The sequence below is a fragment of the Alligator mississippiensis genome, chromosome 1 (assembly GCF_030867095.1).
Source record: "Alligator mississippiensis isolate rAllMis1 chromosome 1, rAllMis1, whole genome shotgun sequence".
NCBI classification, from domain to species: Eukaryota; Metazoa; Chordata; order Crocodylia; family Alligatoridae; genus Alligator; species Alligator mississippiensis.
Window position 1 is genome coordinate 240969847 of NC_081824.1, and position 22872 is coordinate 240992718.

At 53.5% G+C, this 22872-nt stretch overlaps 1 protein-coding gene across 4 annotated transcripts in view; it reads left to right on the top strand.

Moving 5' to 3' along the window:
• Window positions 1–22872, top strand: part of GDAP2 (ganglioside induced differentiation associated protein 2) — a 67078-nt gene that overhangs the window by 37808 nt on the left and 6398 nt on the right. For 2 of the 4 annotated variants that reach the window (XR_009458964.1, XR_009458965.1), the window contains one exon: window positions 11882–11968. Coding sequence is in view for 2 of the 4 variants with exons in the window: in XM_006269377.4 (XP_006269439.1) it covers window positions 11882–12025 (144 nt within the window). In the remaining 2 variants the exon portion in view is untranslated. Of the gene's footprint in view, window positions 1–11881; window positions 12026–22872 lie in introns of those variants that run through there. The other 2 variants (XM_006269377.4, XM_019496173.2) reach the window with 1 other exon arrangement.

Here is a 22872-nt window from a genome sequence, read left to right on the forward strand (position 1 = left end):
CACCAGATTGCCAAGCATGTCCTGCAGGGGCCCCATGTTACCCGGTGCTGCCTTTTTGCTCCCTATGCATTTAAAAAAGGACTTGTTATCTTTGATCCTGGTCGCTAGTCCTAGTTCTTTCTCTGCCTCAGCCTTCCTAACAGCCCCCCTACATTCTTGAGCAATGGATGTATAATCCTCCTTGGTGATGGCCCCTCCCTTCCATCGGGCATATGCCTCCTTTTTGGCTTTCAGATGTTCCTGAGTTCTCAAATTGATATTTATAATTAAAAGACCATGTTGTCTGTCTCAACTGGCCATAGAGGATTCAAGAAAATTTATAGCTAGTATTGTGTAGGTAAGGTTATTGCCAATTAATCCTTTGTGACTTTGAAGTGAGTTAATTCCTCTTGTAGCAAGTTAGGTTCTAAACTTTCCCTCTGCATTTGTCCTCCAAAAGTGATAACTTTTTATAATCTGCACTGTTTCCAGATTACCTAAAAGGTGCTTTAATAGCTTGATTTGCTTTTAAATATAAGAAGCCAAAAATGAAGAGTTTCAGCATAAAACCAATAATATATTAAGTTCTACTTTTGGTGGGGGTTCTTTCAAAGCCATGTGTTTCCTTTCAAATTGAACATTTTCAAGTAATCTCACTGGAGCAGTGATACTAATTCTTGGTTAAACTAAATATTTTTGTCTTTTGTACCTGTAAGGCACATTATAATGTTTTAGTTAATATATTACTGCTTTTAGCACCTCTGCTACTATTAATATAGCTAATCTTGAAACATTTTTCCAGACTAATTTCCAGAAAAGCGGGGGCGGGGCCTCTCCATTTTTGTAACTGCATCATGGAAAAATAGTGCTAGAAGGGACTTCAGTGGATCACGGTTAAGGGAGCATCATTCCTCTAAATCATCCTAGATAGGTGTTTATCTAACCTGTCATAAAAACTGCACCAGCTTCCCTCTTGGGCAGCTACCAAAGTGCCCAAAACCTCAAAAAAACCCTAACTTGCCATAGGTAGAGCAGGTGGGGGACAAGAGCCCTGTCAATGTCTTGCCAATGCAAGGACAGGGAGTTGTTTTATTAAAATATACTAAAAAAAAAAACCAAGGACAAGGACTATTTGTCCTGCTGCAACCCCCCCACAACCTATGCTGATCTGACCATGAAGTAATATTCCTTCCTGATCCCAAATGTGACAGTGGCTGCTTACAGACATGGAAAGAAATAAAGCGCTTTACTAAGCAGCGGAATGGCAGCTGAGTGGAGCTGAGGAGGGAAACGAGTCCGTGTCCCATTCCCACCTCACCCCCTGCCCCTGCTTCTACTTAGCCCAGCCCAGCCCCCCAGGGAGCCACGCAAACAGGCACGCTCTGAGCCCAGCATACAAATTGGCATGTGAATTAGTGCAGAAGGGAACACGAGAGGGTCACAAGCGAGTCCAAGAAGACAAGAATTCAGTAGTAGCATAGTCTATTAACCATACAGTGGTGGGAACATATCATACCCCAAAGATTCCTACCTCTCTCGCAGCTGAAACCCCACCCCACTGCCCTTGCACCACTGAGACCTCTACCCGGAGCCCATGGTTCCAGCCTCCACCCAGACAGAGCCTATGGTTCCAGGCTGTAGGGGTTGCCTGACATGGCTTCCAGCAATTGGTAATGGGAGCAGGGTCACACCCACTTGTGGGATATGCTCTTTAGTGCCAGGTGAGGGAGTTCCAGACACAGGTGAGCAGGCTTTGTGCCATCAGGGCCCACGAGCAGATCAACTACTACTACCCGGCGCTTCACCAGAAGACCAAGGAGAGAAGAGCATGGAAGCGTGGCAGCATGAAGGACAAGACTGACCAGGAGTTTCATGCAGCGATTGCTTGGAAGATGGTCATCTCGGGGCCCAAGGCATGCAGTGCCATGGTCACTCCTCTCCTGGAGCTGCGCAACCGGTATGCACTTCTCTCAGCACCACCAGAGTCATCAGAAGCACCAGCTGAGAAGGGAAGGCAGCCAACTATCATCCCAAAGAACAGATGCAGGGTGGTCATGTTGGGCGACTCCCTCCTGAGGGGGACAGAGGGAACAATCAGCTGCCCTGACTCCCTAACCCGTGAGGTCTGCTGCCTCCCAGGGGCTCGTATCAGAGATTGGCAGAAAGGATTCCTAAACTCATCCGGCCCTCTGACCACTACCCCATGCTCCTCATCCATGTAAGCACAAATGACATGGCTAGGAACAATCCTGGCTGGGTCATTAGTGACTACAGAGCTCTGGGGGCTGCATTCAAGGGGTTGGAGATACAGGTAGTTTTCTCCTTGGTCCTCCCAGTTACAGGTCATGGGTACAGGAGGGACAGATGCATAGAAGAAGTGAACAGAAGACTCCAGCGCTGGTGCCACCATAAAGGCTTCGGCTTCTTCAACCACGGCACACGCTTCAGAGACAGCAGCCTGTTGGGAAGGGATGGCATCCACCTCACACTGAAGAGGAAGAAGCTTTTCTCAGCTAGAATGGCAGACCTCCTGGAAAAGGCTTTAAACTGAGATCACCAGGGGACGGGCAGTCAATTACTGATACAAGCCCAGCAAATGGCAACCATGAAACCAGCAAACCAGGGAACAATAGCAAGTATACCCTGACACCAACCAAAGGACAGGATTTTCCACAGCACAACAGGAAGCCTAGAGCCCCCAATGGCAGGCATAGTTGCCTGTACACAAATACCAGGAGCATGGGGAACAAGCAGAAGGAACTGGCCATCCTGCTAACCAATAAGCAATATGATTTCATAGGGATAACAGAAACCTGGTGGGACTTCACCTATGATTGGACCACAGGTGCCCGCCTCCGCTCTGCTAGGTGTTCTGTGCGGCTTTAGCCCAGACTATCAATCTAGCCTGTCCCGGGCTTGTGAGTGGACCCCAAAAGCTACCCCAGCTGACATCCGGGGATCCCCTTAACTCTCCTGCCACGACTTCGAATGGTACCTCAGTGGAGGGGTTCCCCTTTGAGGCAGCCGCCAGGGTCGTCACGCCTCTCAGCGGGCACTCACGAGGCTCTGACCTGCCCTACACCCCGGCCACTCGCCACCTTGGGTCGGAGGTCTTCTGGCCCTTTGGCATCCCTGGCTGCACTCGGCTTCTTCCTCGGACTCCCGTGGCCCTCCAGCCATGAGTCTGTGTCCTCAGGTCACGGCTCGAACATGAAGACTTCGAGGCCCTTGGGCCTGGATCCGACTAACATGTATCCCTAGTGCCCTATCCCAACCACCCTGTGATGTAGCATGCGATCCCCACCACCGTGACTGCCGAAGCGAAGCAGCCAGTTGGCCCGGAGGCCACAAAGGAATAAAGAGTGCCCTTAACCTATGGGCCCTGTGGTTTCCCTGTGCCTAGGTGCCCCAGCCCCAGTTGCTTGCCCCACTCAGGTGTGGCGTCCCGGCCAATTATCCTTGGGATGCAGTGGGGCCTGTCCGCCGCTTAATCCGCCCCTGCTTGGGGTCTTCTGCTGCAGCCCGCGGCAATCCCCGTTGGGGTTCCCGTCGGCCCTGCCCTTGTTACCTCCTCTCCGGGGCTTCCCTGCCGGCTCGCCAGTCAGTGCTGCCTCCAGCTTTCCCGTTGATGCCTTCGCTGGTTCTGTAATCGGCTTTGCTGCCTCTGCCTCCGTTGGCCTCGCTGCCGATGCTTCTGCTGGCGCAGCTGCTGGCTCCTCTGCCGGTGCTCCTGCCGATACCTCCACCGGCTCCTCTGCCAGTACTGCTGCCAGCTCCACTGCTGGTGCTTCTGCTGGTGCCTCTGCCGGCTTCTCTACCAGCTCTGCTGCCGGCTTTACTGCTGGTGTCTCCACCAGCTCCACTGCCGGCTCCGCTGCCAGCACCTCCGCCGGCTTCTCTGTTGGCAGTTCCCCAGGCTCTGCTGCCGGCGCTTCCCCAGGCTCTGCCCCCACCGTCCCAGGCTGCCCAATGCAGCGGCTGCACCCCTCGGGGTGTGGGTTTCCCCGCCGAGCCTCCGCTCACCCACCAGCCTTCTGTGCCTTTTGTCTCCACCGGGTGGCGTCTCCAGCTGATGTCACCTGGCCTCAGCTGAATATGAGCGCGGCTAACAAACTGCGTGGGTGGTTTCGCCTCGCACGTTTCCCCATGCCTTTCGGACCCTGCAGGAGGTAAGTGGCAGCTTTCTTTTGCTTCGGCCTGGGGTCCTCCTGTAACTGGTGTACCAGTTCCCCTGGTACACCTTGCATAGGAGGGATCGTGTTGGGAAGAAGAAAGGTGACTTGAGATCCTCTGGGTCAAGATACAGGGAAAGGGATTTGACTGTAGGGGTTTACTACAGACCTCAGAAACAATAGGCAGAGCTTGATCAGGAATTTTCTAGAGAACTGATAGAGGCTGCACGCTCTCAGAGCATGGTCGTCATGGGTGACTTCAACTACCCAGACATCTCATGGGATGAGCACTCAGCAAGATCTGATTGTTCTCAAAGTTTCCTTACTTGCATTAAAGACCTCTATCTGACTCAAGAAGTCTATGGGCCAACCAAGGGTAAGGCAGTCCCGGATTTAATTCTGGCCAAAGGGGACAATCTAGTGAGCAACCTGAGGATCAAAGGGAAGCTAGGCAACAGTGACCATGAGATGGTCACTTTCTCCATCCACCGTAAGAAAAGGAAATCAGTAAGATAGAAATCCTTGATTTTTAGGAAAGCTGACTTCCACAAGCTTAGGAGATTGCTTGGCAAGGCCCTGCAGGACCATGGTCTGACAGGAAAGGGAGTTCAAGAAGAGTGGTCATTCCACAAGGATGCAATCCTTGGAGCACAAAGGAAGTCCATTCCCTTTCAAGAGAAAAGCAGTAAAAGGGCTGGGAGACCTGCTTGGCTCAATAGGGAAGTCATGGACCTCCTGAAATTGAAAAGAGAAGCTTATAAGGGATGGAAGTCAGGAATTACTGCCACGGAGGAGTACACAGCAATAGCCTGCACCTGTAGGGAGCAGATTAGAAAAAGAAAGGCAGAAACTAAATTCAAATTGGCAACCAGAATCGAGGACAATAAAAGGTCCTTTTTTAGATATGTAGGAAGTCGGAGAAAAAATAAGGGAAACATAGGGCCCCCACTGAACAAAATGGGGACAGCTGATAACTGACACTCGGAAGAAAACCAAACTCCAAAATGAATTTATCGTGTCGGTATTCCACCACTCCAAGGGTATTAGCCTGCTTGACAGGATACAAGATGATCAAGGTTGCGGTGATCACCCTCCCATAGTTGGCGAAGATCTTGTGGGGGAACATCTGGAGAGGCTGGATATCTACAAGTCAGCAGGACCAGATGAACTACACTCAAGAGTGCTGAAAGAATTGGATGACAGCTTTACCATAGGTTGCACAATGATATCTGAGAACTTGTGTTGCTCAGGAGAAATCCTAGGAGACTGGAAGAGTGCCAATGTGGTGCCTATCTTCAAGAGAGGGAGAAAGGAGGACCCAGGGAATTACAAGCCAATTAGTTTGACCTCAGTCCCTGGAAAAATCCTGGAAAAAATTATTAAAGAATCCATTATTGGTAGGCTAACTGAAGGCAGTATTCTAAATGACAGTCAACATGGCTTAATTGTGGGCAGGTAGTGCCTGACCAACCTTATTTCCTTCTGTGATCAGGTAACTCTCCACCTGGATAAGGGAAATGAGACTGATTTCATATACTTGGATTTCAAAAAGGCCTTTGATTTAGTGTCCCATTATGTCCTAATGGTAAAATTGGGAAAATGCAGCCTCAAGTACTTTACAGCATGGTGGCTAGGTAACTGAGTCCAAGGTAGACCCAGAGAGTATTAATAGATGGAACTGAGTCAGCATGGCAGTGGTATCCCTCAGGGTTCAGTACTTGGGCCAGTGCTTTTCAACATGTTCAGGTGTTAAAAGCGTACTGGCAAAATTCATGGATGACACCAAATTATGACGGAGTGCTGTCACGCTTGAGGACAGGCTGGGGATGCAGGCTGACCTGGCTGGGCTTACAAGGTGGGTGGATCAAAACCTGATGATGTTTAACACGGAGAAATGTAAAGTTCTCCATCTGGGGAGAAATAATCCGCAACACACTTAATAGTGTACTACGCTTGCCAGCACCACAACTGAAAGAGATCTGGGAGTCATGATAGACCACAGGATGAACACGAGCCACCAATGCAATGCTGTAGCTGGCAGAGCTAATCAAACACTGGCATGCATTTACTGATGCATCTCTAGCAAGACTAAGGATGTCATCTCCCCACTCTACTGGGCCTTGGCGAGACCACAGCTGGAGTACTGCATCCAGTTCTGGGTGCTACACTTCAGGAAGAATGTGGAGAAGTTTGAGAGAGTCCAAAGGAGGGCCACGCAGAGGTCTGGAGAGCAGGTCATACAAGGAGTGTTCAGTCTGGAGAAAAGAAGACTTAGAAGGGACTTGGTGGCAGCCTATAGGGCGTATCTGTTCACCAAGGCACCCCAGGGGAGGACAAGAACCAATGGCCACAAACTGCTTGAAGATCACTTCAGATTGGACATAAAGAGAAACTTATTTACAATTTGAGTGGCTAGGGTCTGGAACAGATTCCCTCCAGAGGTGGTACAATCACCTACCCTGGAGATCTTTAAAAAATGTCTTAATGCCTACCTTGCTGGGGTCATCTGACCCCAGCAGTCTTTGCTGTCCAAGTGCAGGGGGGCTGGACCCAATGATCTGTAAGGTCCCTTCCAGCCCCTAACATCTATGAATCTATGAAATGTCTGTGTTGAGCACCGTGCTTTCCCATAAGAGGCATTGCATTAGTTTGACCTGCCTTGCCCAACATCTGCATAGATCCCATGCTTCAGCTGGGCTTTTTTTGCATTTTTATAAAATAGCTGATTGAATCAGCTGCAGAGCCGGGTCAAACTAATGCGCTTCCTCTTCTGGTAAAGTTCTGTTTTGGTTTGGTTTGGATTTGGATTTTGTTCATGTCTGTGAGTAGCCAGTATGTTTGACTCTGAGAGGAGGAGTAAGACCCTTGAGCCAGAAACCTCCAGGTTTTAATTCCCAGAAATATCATCTGCACACTCCAGTTAAAATGTTCAGCCTTACCTTTGGCATATACCCAATGCTTCTGAGGGAGGCAGGATAGGAACCCTGACAACTGCAGGGGGAAAAAATTCCTTCCTGGTCCCATGTGGAAACCAGCAAAGCCCAAACTCATGGGCAAACCAAACACCTTCCGCTCAGCTCTGCAGCTTGGTGACTGCAAATGCAACATCTTACATCATGCACCCTGACTAGACAGCCAGAACTCCCTTATCCATCCTCCTACCCCCTCTATAAACTTATCCCAGCTCCTTTTAATCTTCTTTCATAAACAAGCCAGTTTTGGAGTTCTGCTTCATTCTCATGCTGCTGAACATGGTCCTCTCCAAACTTCTTCTTGCTTTGGGCTGCAGAGCTTGCAGAGCCTGATCTCCAAGCAAAGCATTATATAGAGGTCTCCTGGGCTTCCAACTATTGTTTTTTACATCATGCTTCAGGAGTTACTATTCCTAAATCACCTCTGACCAATGTTTATCCAGTCTCTTCTTTAAAATCGTCAATAAAGGAGATTCCAATTTCCCTTGGCAGTCTGTTCCATACCCTCACTGTTCTAACAGTGAAGACATTTTTCTTGATACCCCATCTAAATCTACTTTGCAATTTCAAACCATTGTTACATGTGCTACTTGCCACATGAGAGAGTTGTTTTTCCTCTTTACAGCAGCCCTTCAGATATTTGAAGACTGTTATCATGTCCCCTCTTAATTGCCTTTTCTGCAAGATGACTCTCAAACTCCTGTATTGCTTGCTTTCCAGGTCTTTTCCTTTATCACTTTTTGTTGTCCACCTTTAGACACTTCATAATTTCTCTGTATCCCTTTGAAAATGCAGAGCCCAGACCTGTTCACAATACTAGATGAGGTCTAACCAATGCTTGCTTTCCCATGTCTTATACCCAATAAACCACAGTCACCTTTCTTGCCACTGCATCACATTGCTGACTCAAGTTAAGTCTGTTATTCATCAAGACCCCAGGATATTTCTCTGTAGTGCTACTATCCAGCCAGTTATCGCCCACTTTGCATTTGTGTTTTTGATTTTATTCTTCTCTAGGTGTAGCACCTTGCCTTTGTTGGTATTAAGCTTCATTCCGTTGGCCATAGCCCAGCTTTCCAATTTATCAAGATCCTTCTAAATTCTACTTCTGTCCTCCAGTGTGGTTGCAATCTTTCCTAACTTTGTATCATGTGTAGATTTGCTCAGGAAGCTCTCTTTTCTGGTATTCAAGTAATTAGATGCATTGAACAGCACCATACCCAAGACAAACCCATCAGACACCACTCAAAACCTCCTGCTATTTGGTTTTGGATCTGTTTATAATTATCCTCTATTTATGACTACTAAACTGGTTGTCTATTAATTTTGTAGTAATTTAGTCAAGACTACATTTCTCCATTCTGTTTATGAGAAGATTATGTGGGACTTTGTCAAAGCCTAACTGAAGTCCAAGTACACTATATTCTCTGTGTTCCTTTCATCTGGCCAACAAGTTACTTTATCAAAGATGGAGATGTGTTACGCCATGTGTTCTTAGCAAATGTATGCTGGCTGTTTGTAATCAGCCTTTCCTTCTCTAAATGTTTACAAATAGACTTCCTTATTTTTGCTAATAACTTCCCAGGTATATAATTCCCTTTTTAAAGATGGGCATTATGTTGGCCCCCTTCTTAATCCTTTGTTAGCTCATCTCTCTCCTGACTTCATAAATATAATTGCCAAGGACCCTGAGAACCTCTTCTGCCAATTCTTTCAGTACCTTGAGATAAAGGCCATCAGGCCCTGCTGTGTTGACCTGACTGCTTTCACATGGATCAGACTTTCTGGTGATCTCTTTTATTATCATAACCCTCAGCCCGTCCCCTTCTTTCTTCATATGATCTGGTTATAGCTCTTCCCTCTGCCGGGGGGGGGGGGGGGAGACTGCAGCAAAGTGGCTCTTGAACAGTTCTGCATTCTTTGCATCTTCTGTTAAAGGTCCATGCTGGTTTTACAATGGGCCTATAGCTTTCTTGGTCTTTCTTTGCTTTGCTAACCCATATATTTATAGAACCTCTACTTGATGTCCAGAGGTGTGCCTGTGTTCAGCAGTGGTTCTCAATTAGACTGCCTTGAGATCCTTTTAAGGGTGTCATAGGGTACCACACTGTTAGCACTATTAGGTATACAAACATGACTCACAAGTTAAATCCAGATATTTCAAATAGGAATTCATAGAGCGAAAAACATTCTGACCTATAGTGGTCTGTGAGTTTTTGCCAACAGAAAAAATAGAATAATTTTTCTGTACTGAAAAAAACCCAAACAAACAAAAAGCTGGCATTTTCTGAGGAGTGCCTTGAGTCTAATGAGCTGTGCTATAGCAAGACTGTTCCCCAGAGGCAGCTGTGACTCCCTCTGGTGGCTAGATGGTTCCTGTCCAGCTTGGTCTCTAAGCTACCCTCCTCTTTCACTTTCGCCTGCCACTCCTTGATCTTCTTAATAAGTTTGGTAAGGGAGGCTGCCCAAGGGTCTTGGAGCAAGCCTTGGTCTATCTTCCTGCCAGCAGATCCCTCCAGGACCCCACTGATCTCACTCTAAGCCCTCTTCCCCCCAGTGTCAGGTGGGCCTTCTGCCCAGACATGCCCCCAGGGGACCCACTGACTTATGAACTATTCACAGTCTCCGACCTCCCCTACAGCCATGCCCATACCTTACAGGTGTTACCAGTTTTTCATATCAGTAGGGATTAGGCCCCAAATCTCTTCTCTGAATCAGGCCTCTGTGGCCTTATTAGTCTCTACCCCTCTTGGGCTATGGGCCCCTGGCCCTGGTGTGTGCCCTTCCTTGGCTATGGACCCACAAGTCCTGTCTACTTTCTACCCTCTTGGGCTCTAGGCCACTGGGTCAAGTTCTTGCCACTCTTGGGCTGGGGTCTTGCCCCTTTAGGGCTGGGGACTCCACCTCTCTCAAACACTGAGTCCTTGGCCCTGCTTCTGTCTGTCTCGCTCTCCTGCTGGGCCCCTGGCCTAGTTCCTTGCCCTCTTGGACTACACTGCAGCTTAGGCCAGCTCCAGATTGACATGCCTCCCTGGCACTCTGGGACCTCCTGTTCTCCCCTCTTTGTCCCATCCGGTCCACCGGTTCAAACTCAAACACAACAGAAGTGCACTGGCTGCAACTCAAATCTAAGCCCACTAATTGGCTACTGAAAACCTCCATTCATTCAGTGTCCCTGTTCCCTACCAGCCCATAGCTCCTCTCTTGTTGTTCTCGGGCTTGGTGGGGTCTCAGTCATTCCTTCTTCAACAACCATTTCACAGCAGAGTTCTTTTCCCCTTGAGCTTCTAGAGCCATATTACCTTCTCTGGCTTAAGATCTGGGTTTATATGCCTCCCAGGCCCAGCCCTTTTCTGGTCAGGTGACCCTTTGGGCTGGCTGCAGGTGCTTCCTGATATAGCTTACTGACTTAACTCTAGGGTAGCTTGCTGCTACTAGACAGTGCTGCTGTAGTATCTTGTCCCCCATGCAGGGCTCTAGCCTATTGTACTACCGCAGAGCAGCTGCAATAGGTACCCATAGTAGATAAATCCCTGGGGACCTGCTGTCTGACAGCTTATAATGAGCAGCCTTCCCCTCCTGAGGCTCTCCTGACTGCTCTTTCACCCTTAATAAAATGAGCCCTAGGTTCCCTGCTACAGGTGCCTTGAGTCCAGGGCAGTGCAGTGGTGAGAGTTGAACCTCCCTTTGATTCCTGATCCACCCAAAGTTTTTAAAACAAACTGTCTAGCAGTGGCAGCAGCATTTCTGTTCAGGCAGTAGTGAGGGATTAACTTGATTTCATGGCTCATTGTAATCTACCTGATTCCTTCTAAACTCTTTATTCCACAGGTATTAATGGCTCTCTCTCCTTTTTAATGGTAATAATGTTCCACTAATCACGCTATTCTTTCCTCTGCAATTCTGCTGTCTCTTAGTTCCTCCAAGTAACGCAGCTCCTATTTCAAAGCCCTGAAGACTGCTTTTAACTGTATCTAAAAAAGTATTCAGGTGTGGAAATAATTTTCAATGAAATTATTGGATGCACTGTCAAGATGCTTTGTCAAGATGCTCAAGAAGGCTTGATTCAGTTTTATGAAACTAAAGGAGAGATGCAGACTTGCTTCTAATGACTACAGGACTAATGAAACAATATATTGATTATTTTTGCTTGGTTTGTTCTATTTTTTTAATACAAAACATCTGATAAATCAAACTAATGTACATTCCAAACAAGCTTGTATTTGTTTTTGCTTTGATTTTAAACGGAATAATATAGCCCAAGGCCCCTAGCTTATTAGTAAAGCTTCTAGTTTCTTTTACCTGAAGAAAAATATGTATTGTGTAATGTGCAGTGACGCATCACACCATGTGCCACCCCCTTTTTCAGAAGCCTAGATCTGTCCATGCTTGAATCTAAGAAGATAGAGAACAACTGGTGTACAGATTCTGAACCCCTCAAAAAGTGTAATTCCTTTGTTTTGAAGCTTCATGCTCTGCTTTTAGGGATAGGGACACTACTTTATTTTCAAGGATGCAACCGACTTGGGGCCCAAATTTTGAGCTCAGACTGAAATACGAAATCAGGATATTGGCCTGGAAACTGAAGGTGTTAATTTCATGGTGTAAGCACCAAAAAGTAAATGACTAAACAGCAATACATTGGTAATCTAAGTGGTGTATTTCTTAAACGTTGTTGTTTTTTCCTTAATGTTGAAGCTTAATTAGTTTCACTGACTGGAATAACACTATTTTAATTCTTTTCTATGCTTTCTTTAGGTATCAGCATGGTTTTTCACAACCTTTACTGTCTCAGGGCTAAAGGACAAAATCCACTATGTAGAAAGCCTTCAACAGTTGTTCACAGACATATCCCCAGAACAAATCGATTTCCCCCCTTTTGTCCTTGAATATGATGCCAGGGTAAGTGGTTTCTGTTGGTTTATACTCCCAAGCATAGCTGCCTTAAACCAATACAAAGTAGAATGGATGAAAGTTGTCTTTTAAAAGAGAAGTGAGGAGGATTGCTGTGGAGATAGGCTGCACTTCTGTGGAGTAAGTTGCTTCATAAAACTCTTATCTACATCAGTTGTTGAGCAGAAGGCTTGGCACAGAAGTAGCCCCTTCTCCTAGTAGTAGCATTTCATATATTTTTTTGGTATGTAAAAACAAGGACACCTACTCTTTGCCCAGCCAAGAACTACTTCAGCAGCTTTTCAGAGAGTCCAAGGACCTGACCGAATTTCTGTTAAGGAAAGAAAAATGTAGTTAACCTAATCAGCTAAATAGATGGAGATGCAACTCTGAGACAGCAGGGTTGCAGACCTGAAGTCTCCAAGAGCTCACACCTCCATCCTGAAGGCAAGGGTCACTGGTCTGCCTGACATGTGGAAGTATATTCTGTGGTACTGAAGCAGATGATCCTGTCTCTGACTTGGGTGCAGGCAAGTGGCTGGTGTCTCTGCCCTTGGGTCCTAGGCAGCCCTGTGTGCGCAAATTTTAGAGGAAGTAGTGCATTCCCCTACTCTTCCCCTGCTCTGCTCTTACTTCTGCTCATCTCCTCACTGTCTGTTGCCTACAGAACTGATATATGCCATCAACAGCTTTCTCCTGGCCCCCAAATCTGTAGATACTAGGGCTGTGCAAAACAGCAGTTTCGTTTAGACTTCCATTTTGCTGTTTCAGTGGGACAGTGTTTCGTTTGGAATGGCCTGTTCTGTTTTGTTTCATCGAAACAGTGTTGAAACAGCGAGACAGTTTTGACGTTTTCCCCATATGCTATAAAGGAGAAGCACAAAACTGCCTATGACGGGGGCGGGCAAAATACGGCCCTTGGATCAGATATGGTCCCCCAGGCCTTTCTTCCTGGCCTGTGGAACACCTAAAAAGAATTTAGTAAACTAATATTTATTTGCCCCGGCTCCCTGTTAAAGCTGGCTGGTGACAGGGGCAGTAGGACCCAGAGGGAGCCCTCAGCAGGCTAAAGCAGCCCAGCCCCACCCCACCAGTTCCCTACTTTCCTGCCCCTGCCTTGTTCCATCAACACCTCCATGCCTGGAGCCCAGAGCATGGCACCACCCTGGAACGGGTGTGTATGTCTGTGTACGCACACGTGTCAGCAGGCATGGGGCAGTGTGTGCGCACCGGCAGGCACAGGGGGTGTGCGTGTGTGTGTGTGTGTGTGCGTGCGCGCATGCATGCTTGTGCCGATGGGCACAGGGCCTGTGTGTGTGTGCCGACGGGCACAGGGCGTGTGTGTGTGTGTGCCCCGATGGGCACAGGGCCTGTGTGTGTGTGTGTGTGTGTGCCCCGATGGGCACAGGGCCTGTGTGTGTGTGTGTGTGTGCCCCGATGGGCACAGGGCCTGTGTGTGTGTGTGTGTGTGTGTGCCCCGATGGGCACAGGGCCTGTGTGTGTGTGTGTGTGTGTGTGCCCCGATGGGCAAAGGGCCTGTGTGTGTGTGTGTGTGTGTGTGCCCCGATGGGCACAGGGCCTGTGTGTGTGTGTGTGTGTGTGTGCCCCGACGGGCACAGGGCCTGTGTGTGTGTGTGTGTGTGTGTGCCCCGACGGGCACAGGGCCTGTGTGTGTGCCCCGACGGGCACAGGGCCTGTGTGTGTGTGTGTGTGTGTGTGTGTGTGTGTGTGTGTGCCCCGACGGGCACAGGGCCTGTGTGTGTGTGTGTGTGTGTGTGTGTGTGTGTGTGTGCCCCGACGGGCACAGGGCCTCTGTGTGTGTGTGTGTGTGTGTGTGTGTGTGTGTGCCCCGACGGGCACAGGGCCTCTGTGTGTGTGTGTGTGTGTGTGTGTGTGTGTGTGCCCCGACGGGCACAGGGCCTCTGTGTGTGTGTGTGTGTGTGCCCCGACGGGCACAGGGCCTCTGTGTGTGTGTGTGTGTGCCCCGACGGGCACAGGGCCTCTGTGTGTGTGTGTGTGCCCCGACGGGCACAGGGCCTGTGTGTGTGTGTGTGTGTGTGTGTGTGTGCCGACGGGCACAGGGCCTCTGCGTGTGTGTGTGTGTGTGTGCCGACGGGCACAGGGCCTGTGTGTGTGTGTGTGTGTGTGTGTGTGTGTGTGTGCCGACGGGCACAGGGCCTCTGTGTGTGTGTGTGTGTGTGTGTGTGTGTGTGTGTGTGTGCCGACAGCACAGGGCCTCTGTGTGTGTATGTGTGTGTGTGTGTGTGTGCCGACGGGCACAGGGCCTCTGTGTGTGTGTGTGTGTGTGTGTGTGTGTGTGTGTGTGTGCCGACGGGCACAGGGCCTCTGTGTGTGTGTGTGTGTGTGTGTGTGTGTGTGTGCCGACGGGCACAGGGCCTCTGTGTGTGTGTGTGTGTGTGTGTGTGTGTGCCGACGGGCACAGGGCCTCTGTGTGTGTGTGTGTGTGTGTGTGCCGACGGGCACAGGGCCTCTGTGTGTGTGTGTGTGTGCCGACGGGCACAGGGCCTCTGTGTGTGTGTGTGTGTGTGCCGACGGGCACAGGGCCTCTGCGTGTGTGTGTGTGTGTGTGTGTGCCGACGGGCACAGGGCCTCTGCGTGTGTGTGTGTGTGTGTGTGTGTGCCGACGGGCACAGGGCCTCTGCGTGTGTGTGTGTGTGTGTGTGCCGACGGGCACAGGGCCTCTGCGTGTGTGTCTGTGTGTGTGTGTGCCGACGGGCACAGGGCCTCTGTGTCTGTGTGTGTGTGTGTGTGTGTGTGTGTGTGTGTGTGTGTGCCGACGGGCACAGGGCCTCTGTGTGTGTGTGTGTGTGTGCCGACGGGCACAGGGCCTCTGTGTGTGTGTGTGTGTGTGTGTGTGTGTGCCGACGGGCACAGGGCCTCTGTGTGTGTGTGTGTGTGTGTGTGTGTGCCGACGGGCACAGGGCCTCTGTGTGTGTGTGTGTGTGTGTGTGTGTGTGCCGACGGGCACAGGGCCTCTGTGTGTGTGTGTGTGTGTGTGTGTGTGTGCCGACGGGCACAGGGCCTCTGTGTGTGTGTGTGTGTGTGTGTGTGTGTGTGTGCCGACGGGCACAGGGCCTCTGTGTGTGTGTGTGTGTGTGTGTGTGTGTGTGTGTGTGTGCCGACGGGCACAGGGCCTCTGTGTGTGTGTGTGTGTGTGTGTGTGTGTGTGTGTGTGTGTGCCGACGGGCACAGGGCCTCTGTGTGTGTGTGTGTGTGTGTGTGTGTGTGTGCCGACGGGCACAGGGCCTCTGTGTGTGTGTGTGTGTGTGTGTGTGTGTGTGTGCCGACGGGCACAGGGCCTCTGTGTGTGTGTGTGTGTGTGTGTGTGTGTGTGCCGACGGGCACAGGGCCTCTGTGTGTGTGTGTGTGTGTGTGTGTGTGTGCCGACGGGCACAGGGCCTCTGTGTGTGTGTGTGTGTGTGTGTGTGTGTGCCGACGGGCACAGGGCCTCTGTGTGTGTGCCGACGGGCACAGGGCCTCTGTGTGTGTGTGTGTGTGTGTGTGTGTGTGTGTGTGTGTGTGCCGACGGGCACAGGGCCTGTGTGTGTGTGTGTGTGTGTGTGTGTGCCGACGGGCACAGGGCCTCTGTGTGTGTGTGTGTGTGTGTGTGTGTGTGTGTGTGCCGACGGGCACAGGGCCTCTGTGTGTGTGTGTGTGTGTGTGTGTGTGTGTGCCGACGGGCACAGGGCCTCTGTGTGTGTGTGTGTGTGTGTGTGTGTGTGTGCCGACGGGCACAGGGCCTCTGTGTGTGTGTGTGTGTGTGTGTGTGTGTGTGTGTGTGTGCCGACGGGCACAGGGCCTCTGTGTGTGTGTGTGTGTGTGTGTGTGTGTGTGTGCCGACGGGCACAGGGCCTCTGTGTGTGTGTGTGTGTGTGCCGACGGGCACAGGGCCTCTGTGTGTGTGTGTGTGTGCCGACGGGCACAGGGCCTCTGTGTGTGTGTGTGTGTGTGTGTGTGTGTGTGCCGACGGGCACAGGGCCTCTGTGTGTGTGTGTGTGTGTGTGTGTGTGTGTGTGTGTGCCGACGGGCACAGGGCCTCTGTGTGTGTGTGTGTGTGTGTGTGTGTGTGTGCCGACGGGCACAGGGCCTCTGTGTGTGTGTGTGTGTGTGTGTGTGTGTGTGCCGACGGGCACAGGGCCTCTGTGTGTGTGTGTGTGTGTGTGTGTGTGCCGACGGGCACAGGGCCTCTGTGTGTGTGTGTGTGTGTGTGTGTGTGCCGACGGGCACAGGGCCTCTGTGTGTGTGTGTGTGTGTGCCGACGGGCACAGGGCCTCTGTGTGTGTGTGTGTGTGCCGACGGGCACAGGGCCTCTGTGTGTGTGTGTGTGTGTGTGTGTGCCGACGGGCACAGGGCCTCTGTGTGTGTGTGTGTGTGTGTGTGTGTGTGTGTGCCGACGGGCACAGGGCCTCTGTGTGTGTGTGTGTGTGTGTGTGTGTGTGTGTGTGTGCCGACGGGCACAGGGCCTCTGTGTGTGTGTGTGTGTGTGTGTGTGTGCCGACGGGCACAGGGCCTCTGTGTGTGTGTGTGTGTGTGTGTGTGTGTGCCGACGGGCACAGGGCCTCTGTGTGTGTGTGTGTGTGTGTGTGTGTGTGTGTGTGCCGACGGGCACAGGGCCTCTGTGTGTGTGTGTGTGTGTGTGCCGACGGGCACAGGGCCTCTGTGTGTGTGTGTGTGTGTGTGTGCCGACGGGCACAGGGCCTCTGTGTGTGTGTGTGTGTGTGTGTGTGTGTGTGTGTGCCGACGGGCACAGGGCCTCTGTGTGTGTGTGTGTGTGTGTGTGTGTGCCGACGGGCACAGGGCCTCTGTGTGTGTGTGTGTGTGTGTGTGTGTGTGTGTGTGTGTGTGTGTGTGTGCCGACGGGCACAGGGCCTCTGTGTGTGTGTGTGTGTGTGTGTGTGTGTGCCGACGGGCACAGGGCCTCTGTGTGTGTGTGTGTGTGTGTGTGCCGACGGGCACAGGGCCTCTGTGTGTGTGTGTGTGTGTGTGTGTGTGCCGACGGGCACAGGGCCTCTGTGTGTGTGTGTGTGTGTGTGTGTGTGCCGACGGGCACAGGGCCTCTGTGTGTGTGTGTGTGTGTGTGTGTGCCGACGGGCACAGGGCCTCTGTGTGTGTGTGTGTGTGTGTGTGTGCCGACGGGCACAGGGCCTCTGTGTGTGTGTGTGTGTGTGTGTGCCGACGGGCACAGGGCCTCTGTGTGTGTGTGTGTGTGTGTGTGTGTGTGCCGACGGGCACAGGGCCTCTGTGTGTGTGTGTGTGTGTGTGTGTGTGTGCCGACGGGCACAGGGCCTCTGTGTGTGTGTGTGTGTGTGTGTGTGTGTGCCGACGGGCACAGGGCCTCTGTGTGTGTGTGTGTGTGTGTGTGTGTGTGTGCCGACGGGCACAGGGCCTCTGTGTGTGTGTGTGTGTGTGTGTGTGTGTGTGTGTGTGCCGACGGGCACAGGGCCTCTGTGTGTGTGTGTGTGTGTGTGCCGACGGGCACAGGGCCTCTGTGTGTGTGTGTGTGTGTGTGTGTGCCGACGGGCACAGGGCCTCTGTGTGTGTGTGTGTGTGTGTGTGTGTGTGTGCCGACGGGCACAGGGCCTCTGTGTGTGTGTGTGTGTGCCGACGGGCACAGGGCCTCTGTGTGTGTGTGTGTGTGTGCCGACGGGCACAGGGCCTCTGTGTGTGTGTGTGTGTGTGTGCCGACGGGCACAGGGCCTCTGTGTGTGTGTGTGTGTGTGCCGACGGGCACAGGGCCTCTGTGTGTGTGTGTGTGTGTGTGTGTGTGTGTGTGTGTGTGTGTGTGTGCTGACGGGCACAGGGCCTCTGTGTGTGTGTGTGTGTGTGTGTGTGTGTGTGTGTGTGTGCCGACGGGCACAGGGCCTCTGTGTGTGTGTGTGTGTGTGTGCCGACGGGCACAGGGCCTCTGTGTGTGTGTGTGTGTGTGTGTGCCGACGGGCACAGGGCCTCTGTGTGTGTGTGTGTGTGTGTGTGCCGACGGGCACAGGGCCTCTGTGTGTGTGTGTGTGTGTGTGTGCCGACGGGCACAGGGCCTCTGTGTGTGTGTGTGTGTGTGTGTGCCGACGGGCACAGGGCCTCTGTGTGTGTGTGTGTGTGTGTGTGTGTGTGTGTGTGTGTGTGTGCCGACGGGCACAGGGCCTCTGTGTGTGTGTGTGTGTGTGTGTGTGTGTGTGTGTGCCGACGGGCACAGGGCCTCTGTGTGTGTGTGTGTGTGTGTGTGTGTGCCGACGGGCACAGGGCCTCTGTGTGTGTGTGTGTGTGTGTGTGTGTGCCGACGGGCACAGGGCCTCTGTGTGTGTGTGTGTGTGTGTGCCGACGGGCACAGGGCCTCTGTGTGTGTGTGTGTGTGTGTGTGTGTGTGTGTGTGTGTGTGCCGACGGGCACAGGGCCTCTGTGTGTGTGTGCCGACGGGCACAGGGCCTGTGTGCGTGTGTGTGTGTGTGTGCGCACGCGCCGACGGGCACAGGGCCTCTGTGTGTGTGTGTGTGTGTGTGCGCACGCGCCGACGGGCACAGGGCCTCTGTGTGTGTGTGTGTGTGTGCACGCGCCGACGGGCACAGGGCCTCTGTGTGTGTGTGTGTGTGTGCGTGTGCGTGCCGACGGGCACAGGTCCTGTGTGTGTGTGTGTGTGTGTGTGTGTGCCGACTGGCACAGGGCCTGTGTGTGTGTGTGTGTGCGCGCGCGCGCGCGCCAACGGGCACAGGGCCTGTGTGTGTGTGTGTGTGCGTGCCGACGGGCACAGGGCCTGTGTGTGTGTGTGCCGACGGGCACAGGGCCTGTGTGTGTGTGTGCCGACGGGCACAGGGCCTGTGTGTGTGTGTGTGTGTGTGTGTGTGTGTGCCGACGGGCACAGGTCCTGTGTGTGTGTGTGCCGACGGGCACAGGGCCTGTGTGTGTGTGTGTGTGTGTGTGTGTGTGTGTGTGCGCGCGCGCACGCACCGACGGGCACAGGGCCTCTGTGTGTGTGTGTGTGCGCGTGCCGACGGGCACAGGGCCTGTGTGCGTGTGTGTGTGTGTGCCGACGGGCACAGGGCCTGTGTGCGTGTGTGTGTGTGTGCCGACGGGCACAGGGCCTGTGTGCGTGTGTGTGTGTGTGCCGACGGGCACAGGGCCTGTGTGTGTGTGTGTGTGTGTGTGTGTGTGTGTGTGCCGACGGGCACAGGGCCTGTGTGTGTGTGTGTGTGTGTGTGTGTGTGTGTGTGCCGACGGGCACAGGGCCTGTGTGCGTGTGTGTGTGTGTGTGTGCCGACGGGCACAGGGCCTGTGTGCGTGTGTGTGTGTGTGTGTGTGTGCCGACGGGCACAGGGCCTGTGTGCGTGTGTGTGTGTGTGTGTGTGTGCCGACGGGCACAGGGCCTGTGTGTGTGTGTGTGTGTGTGTGTGTGTGCCGACGGGCACAGGGCCTGTGTGTGTGTGTGTGTGTGTGTGTGTGCCGACGGGCACAGGGCCTGTGTGTGTGTGTGTGTGTGTGTGTGTGTGCCGACGGGCACAGGGCCTGTGTGTGTGTGTGTGTGTGTGTGTGCCGACGGGCACAGGGCCTGTGTGTGTGTGTGTGTGTGTGTGTGTGTGCCGACGGGCACAGGGCCTGTGTGTGTGTGTGTGTGTGTGTGTGCCGACGGGCACAGGGCCTGTGTGTGTGTGTGTGTGTGTGCCGACGGGCACAGGGCCTGTGTGTGTGTGTGTGTGTGTGCCGACGAGCACAGGGCCTGTGTGTGTGTGTGTGTGTGTGCCGACGGGCACAGGGCCTGTGTGTGTGTGTGTGTGTGTGCCGACGGGCACAGGGCCTGTGTGTGTGTGTGTGTGTGTGTGTGTGTGTGCCGACGGGCACAGGGCCTGTGTGTGTGTGTGTGTGTGTGTGCCGACGGGCACAGGGCCTGTGTGTGTGTGTGTGTGTGTGTGCCGACGGGCACAGGGCCTGTGTGTGTGTGTGTGTGTGTGTGTGTGTGCCGACGGGCACAGGGCCTGTGTGTGTGTGTGTGTGTGTGTGTGTGTGTGCCGACGGGCACAGGGCCTGTGTGTGTGTGTGTGTGTGTGTGTGTGTGCCGACGGGCACAGGGCCTGTGTGTGTGTGTGTGTGTGTGTGTGTGTGTGCCGACGGGCACAGGGCCTGTGTGTGTGTGTGTGTGTGTGTGTGTGTGCCGACGGGCACAGGGCCTGTGTGTGTGTGTGTGTGTGTGTGTGTGTGTGTGTGTGTGCCGACGGGCACAGGGCCTGTGTGTGTGTGTGTGTGTGTGTGTGTGCCGACGGGCACAGGGCCTGTGTGTGTGTGTGTGTGTGTGTGTGTGTGCCGACGGGCACAGGGCCTGTGTGTGTGTGTGTGTGTGTGTGTGCCGACGGGCACAGGGCCTGTGTGTGTGTGTGTGTGTGTGTGCCGACGGGCACAGGGCCTGTGTGTGTGTGTGTGTGTGTGTGTGTGTGTGCCGACGGGCACAGGGCCTGTGTGTGTGTGTGTGTGTGTGTGTGTGTGTGTGTGCCAACGGGCACAGGGCCTGTGTGTGTGTGTGTGTGTGTGTGTGTGCCGACGGGCACAGGGCCTGTGTGTGTGTGTGTGTGTGTGTGTGCCGACGGGCACAGGGCCTGTGTGTGTGTGTGTGTGTGCCGACGGGCACAGGGCCTGTGTGTGTGTGTGTGTGTGTGTGTGTGTGTGTGCCGACGGGCACAGGGCCTGTGTGTGTGTGTGTGTGTGTGTGTGTGTGCCGACGGGCACAGGGCCTGTGTGTGTGTGTGTGTGTGTGTGTGTGTGTGCCGACGGGCACAGGGCCTGTGTGTGTGTGTGTGTGTGTGTGTGTGTGTGTGCCGACGGGCACAGGGCCTGTGTGTGTGTGTGTGTGTGTGTGTGTGTGTGTGCCGACGGGCACAGGGCCTGTGTGTGTGTGTGTGTGTGTGTGTGTGTGCCGACGGGCACAGGGCCTGTGTGTGTGTGTGTGTGTGTGTGTGCCGACGGGCACAGGGCCTGTGTGTGTGTGTGTGTGTGTGTGTGTGTGTGTGCCGACGGGCACAGGGCCTGTGTGTGTGTGTGTGTGTGTGTGTGTGTGTGTGCCGACGGGCACAGGGCCTGTGTGTGTGTGTGTGTGTGTGTGTGTGTGCCGACGGGCACAGGGCCTGTGTGTGTGTGTGTGTGTGTGTGTGTGCCGACGGGCACAGGGCCTGTGTGTGTGTGTGTGTGTGTGTGTGTGTGCCGACGGGCACAGGGCCTGTGTGTGTGTGTGTGTGTGTGCCGACGGGCACAGGGCCTGTGTGTGTGTGTGTGTGTGTGTGTGTGTGTGTGTGTGCCGACGGGCACAGGGCCTGTGTGTGTGTGTGTGTGTGTGTGTGTGTGTGTGTGCCGACGGGCACAGGGCCTCTGTGTGTGTGTGTGTGTGTGTGTGTGTGTGTGCCGACGGGCACAGGGCCTGTGTGTGTGTGTGTGTGTGTGTGTGTGTGCCGACGGGCACAGGGCCTGTGTGTGTGTGTGTGTGTGTGTGTGTGCCGACGGGCACAGGGCCTGTGTGTGTGTGTGTGTGTGTGTGTGTGTGTGTGCCGACGGGCACAGGGCCTGTGTGTGTGTGTGTGTGTGTGTGCCGACGGGCACAGGGCCTGTGTGTGTGTGTGTGTGTGTGTGTGTGTGTGCCGACGGGCACAGGGCCTGTGTGTGTGTGTGTGTGTGTGTGTGTGTGTGCCGACGGGCACAGGGCCTGTGTGTGTGTGTGTGTGTGTGTGCCGACGGGCACAGGGCCTGTGTGTGTGTGTGTGTGTGTGCCGACGGGCACAGGGCCTGTGTGTGTGTGTGTGTGTGTGCCGACGGGCACAGGGCCTGTGTGTGTGTGTGTGTGTGCCGACGGGCACAGGGCCTGTGTGTGTGTGTGTGTGTGTGTGTGTGTGTGTGTGCCGACGGGCACAGGGCCTGTGTGTGTGTGTGTGTGTGTGTGTGTGTGTGTGTGTGCCGACGGGCACAGGGCCTGTGTGTGTGTGTGTGTGTGTGTGTGTGTGTGTGTGTGTGTGCCGACGGGCACAGGGCCTGTGTGTGTGTGTGTGTGTGTGTGTGTGTGTGTGCCGACGGGCACAGGGCCTGTGTGTGTGTGTGTGTGTGTGTGTGTGTGCCGACGGGCACAGGGCCTGTGTGTGTGTGTGTGTGTGTGTGTGTGCCGACGGGCACAGGGCCTGTGTGTGTGTGTGTGTGTGTGTGTGTGTGTGTGTGTGTGTGCCGACGGGCACAGGGCCTGTGTGTGTGTGTGTGTGTGTGTGTGTGTGTGTGTGTGTGCCGACGGGCACAGGGCCTCTGTGTGTGTGTGTGTGTGTGTGTGTGTGTGCCGACGGGCACAGGGCCTCTGTGTGTGTGTGTGTGTGTGTGTGTGTGTGCCGACGGGCACAGGGCCTGTGTGTGTGTGTGTGTGTGTGTGTGTGCCGACGGGCACAGGGCCTGTGTGTGTGTGTGTGTGTGTGTGTGCCGACGGGCACAGGGCCTGTGTGTGTGTGTGTGTGTGTGTGTGCCGACGGGCACAGGGCCTGTGTGTGTGTGTGTGCCGACGGGCACAGGGCCTGTGTGTGTGTGTGTGTGTGTGTGTGCCGACGGGCACAGGGCCTGTGTGTGTGTGTGTGTGTGTGTGTGTGTGTGTGTGCCGACGGGCACAGGGCCTGTGTGTGTGTGTGTGTGTGTGTGTGTGTGTGTGCCGACGGGCACAGGGCCTGTGTGTGTGTGTGTGTGTGTGTGTGCCGACGGGCACAGGGCCTGTGTGTGTGTGTGTGTGTGTGTGTGTGCCGACGGGCACAGGGCCTGTGTGTGTGTGTGTGTGTGTGTGTGTGTGTGTGTGTGTGCGCCGACGGGCACAGTGCCTGTGTGTGTGTGTGTGTGTGTGT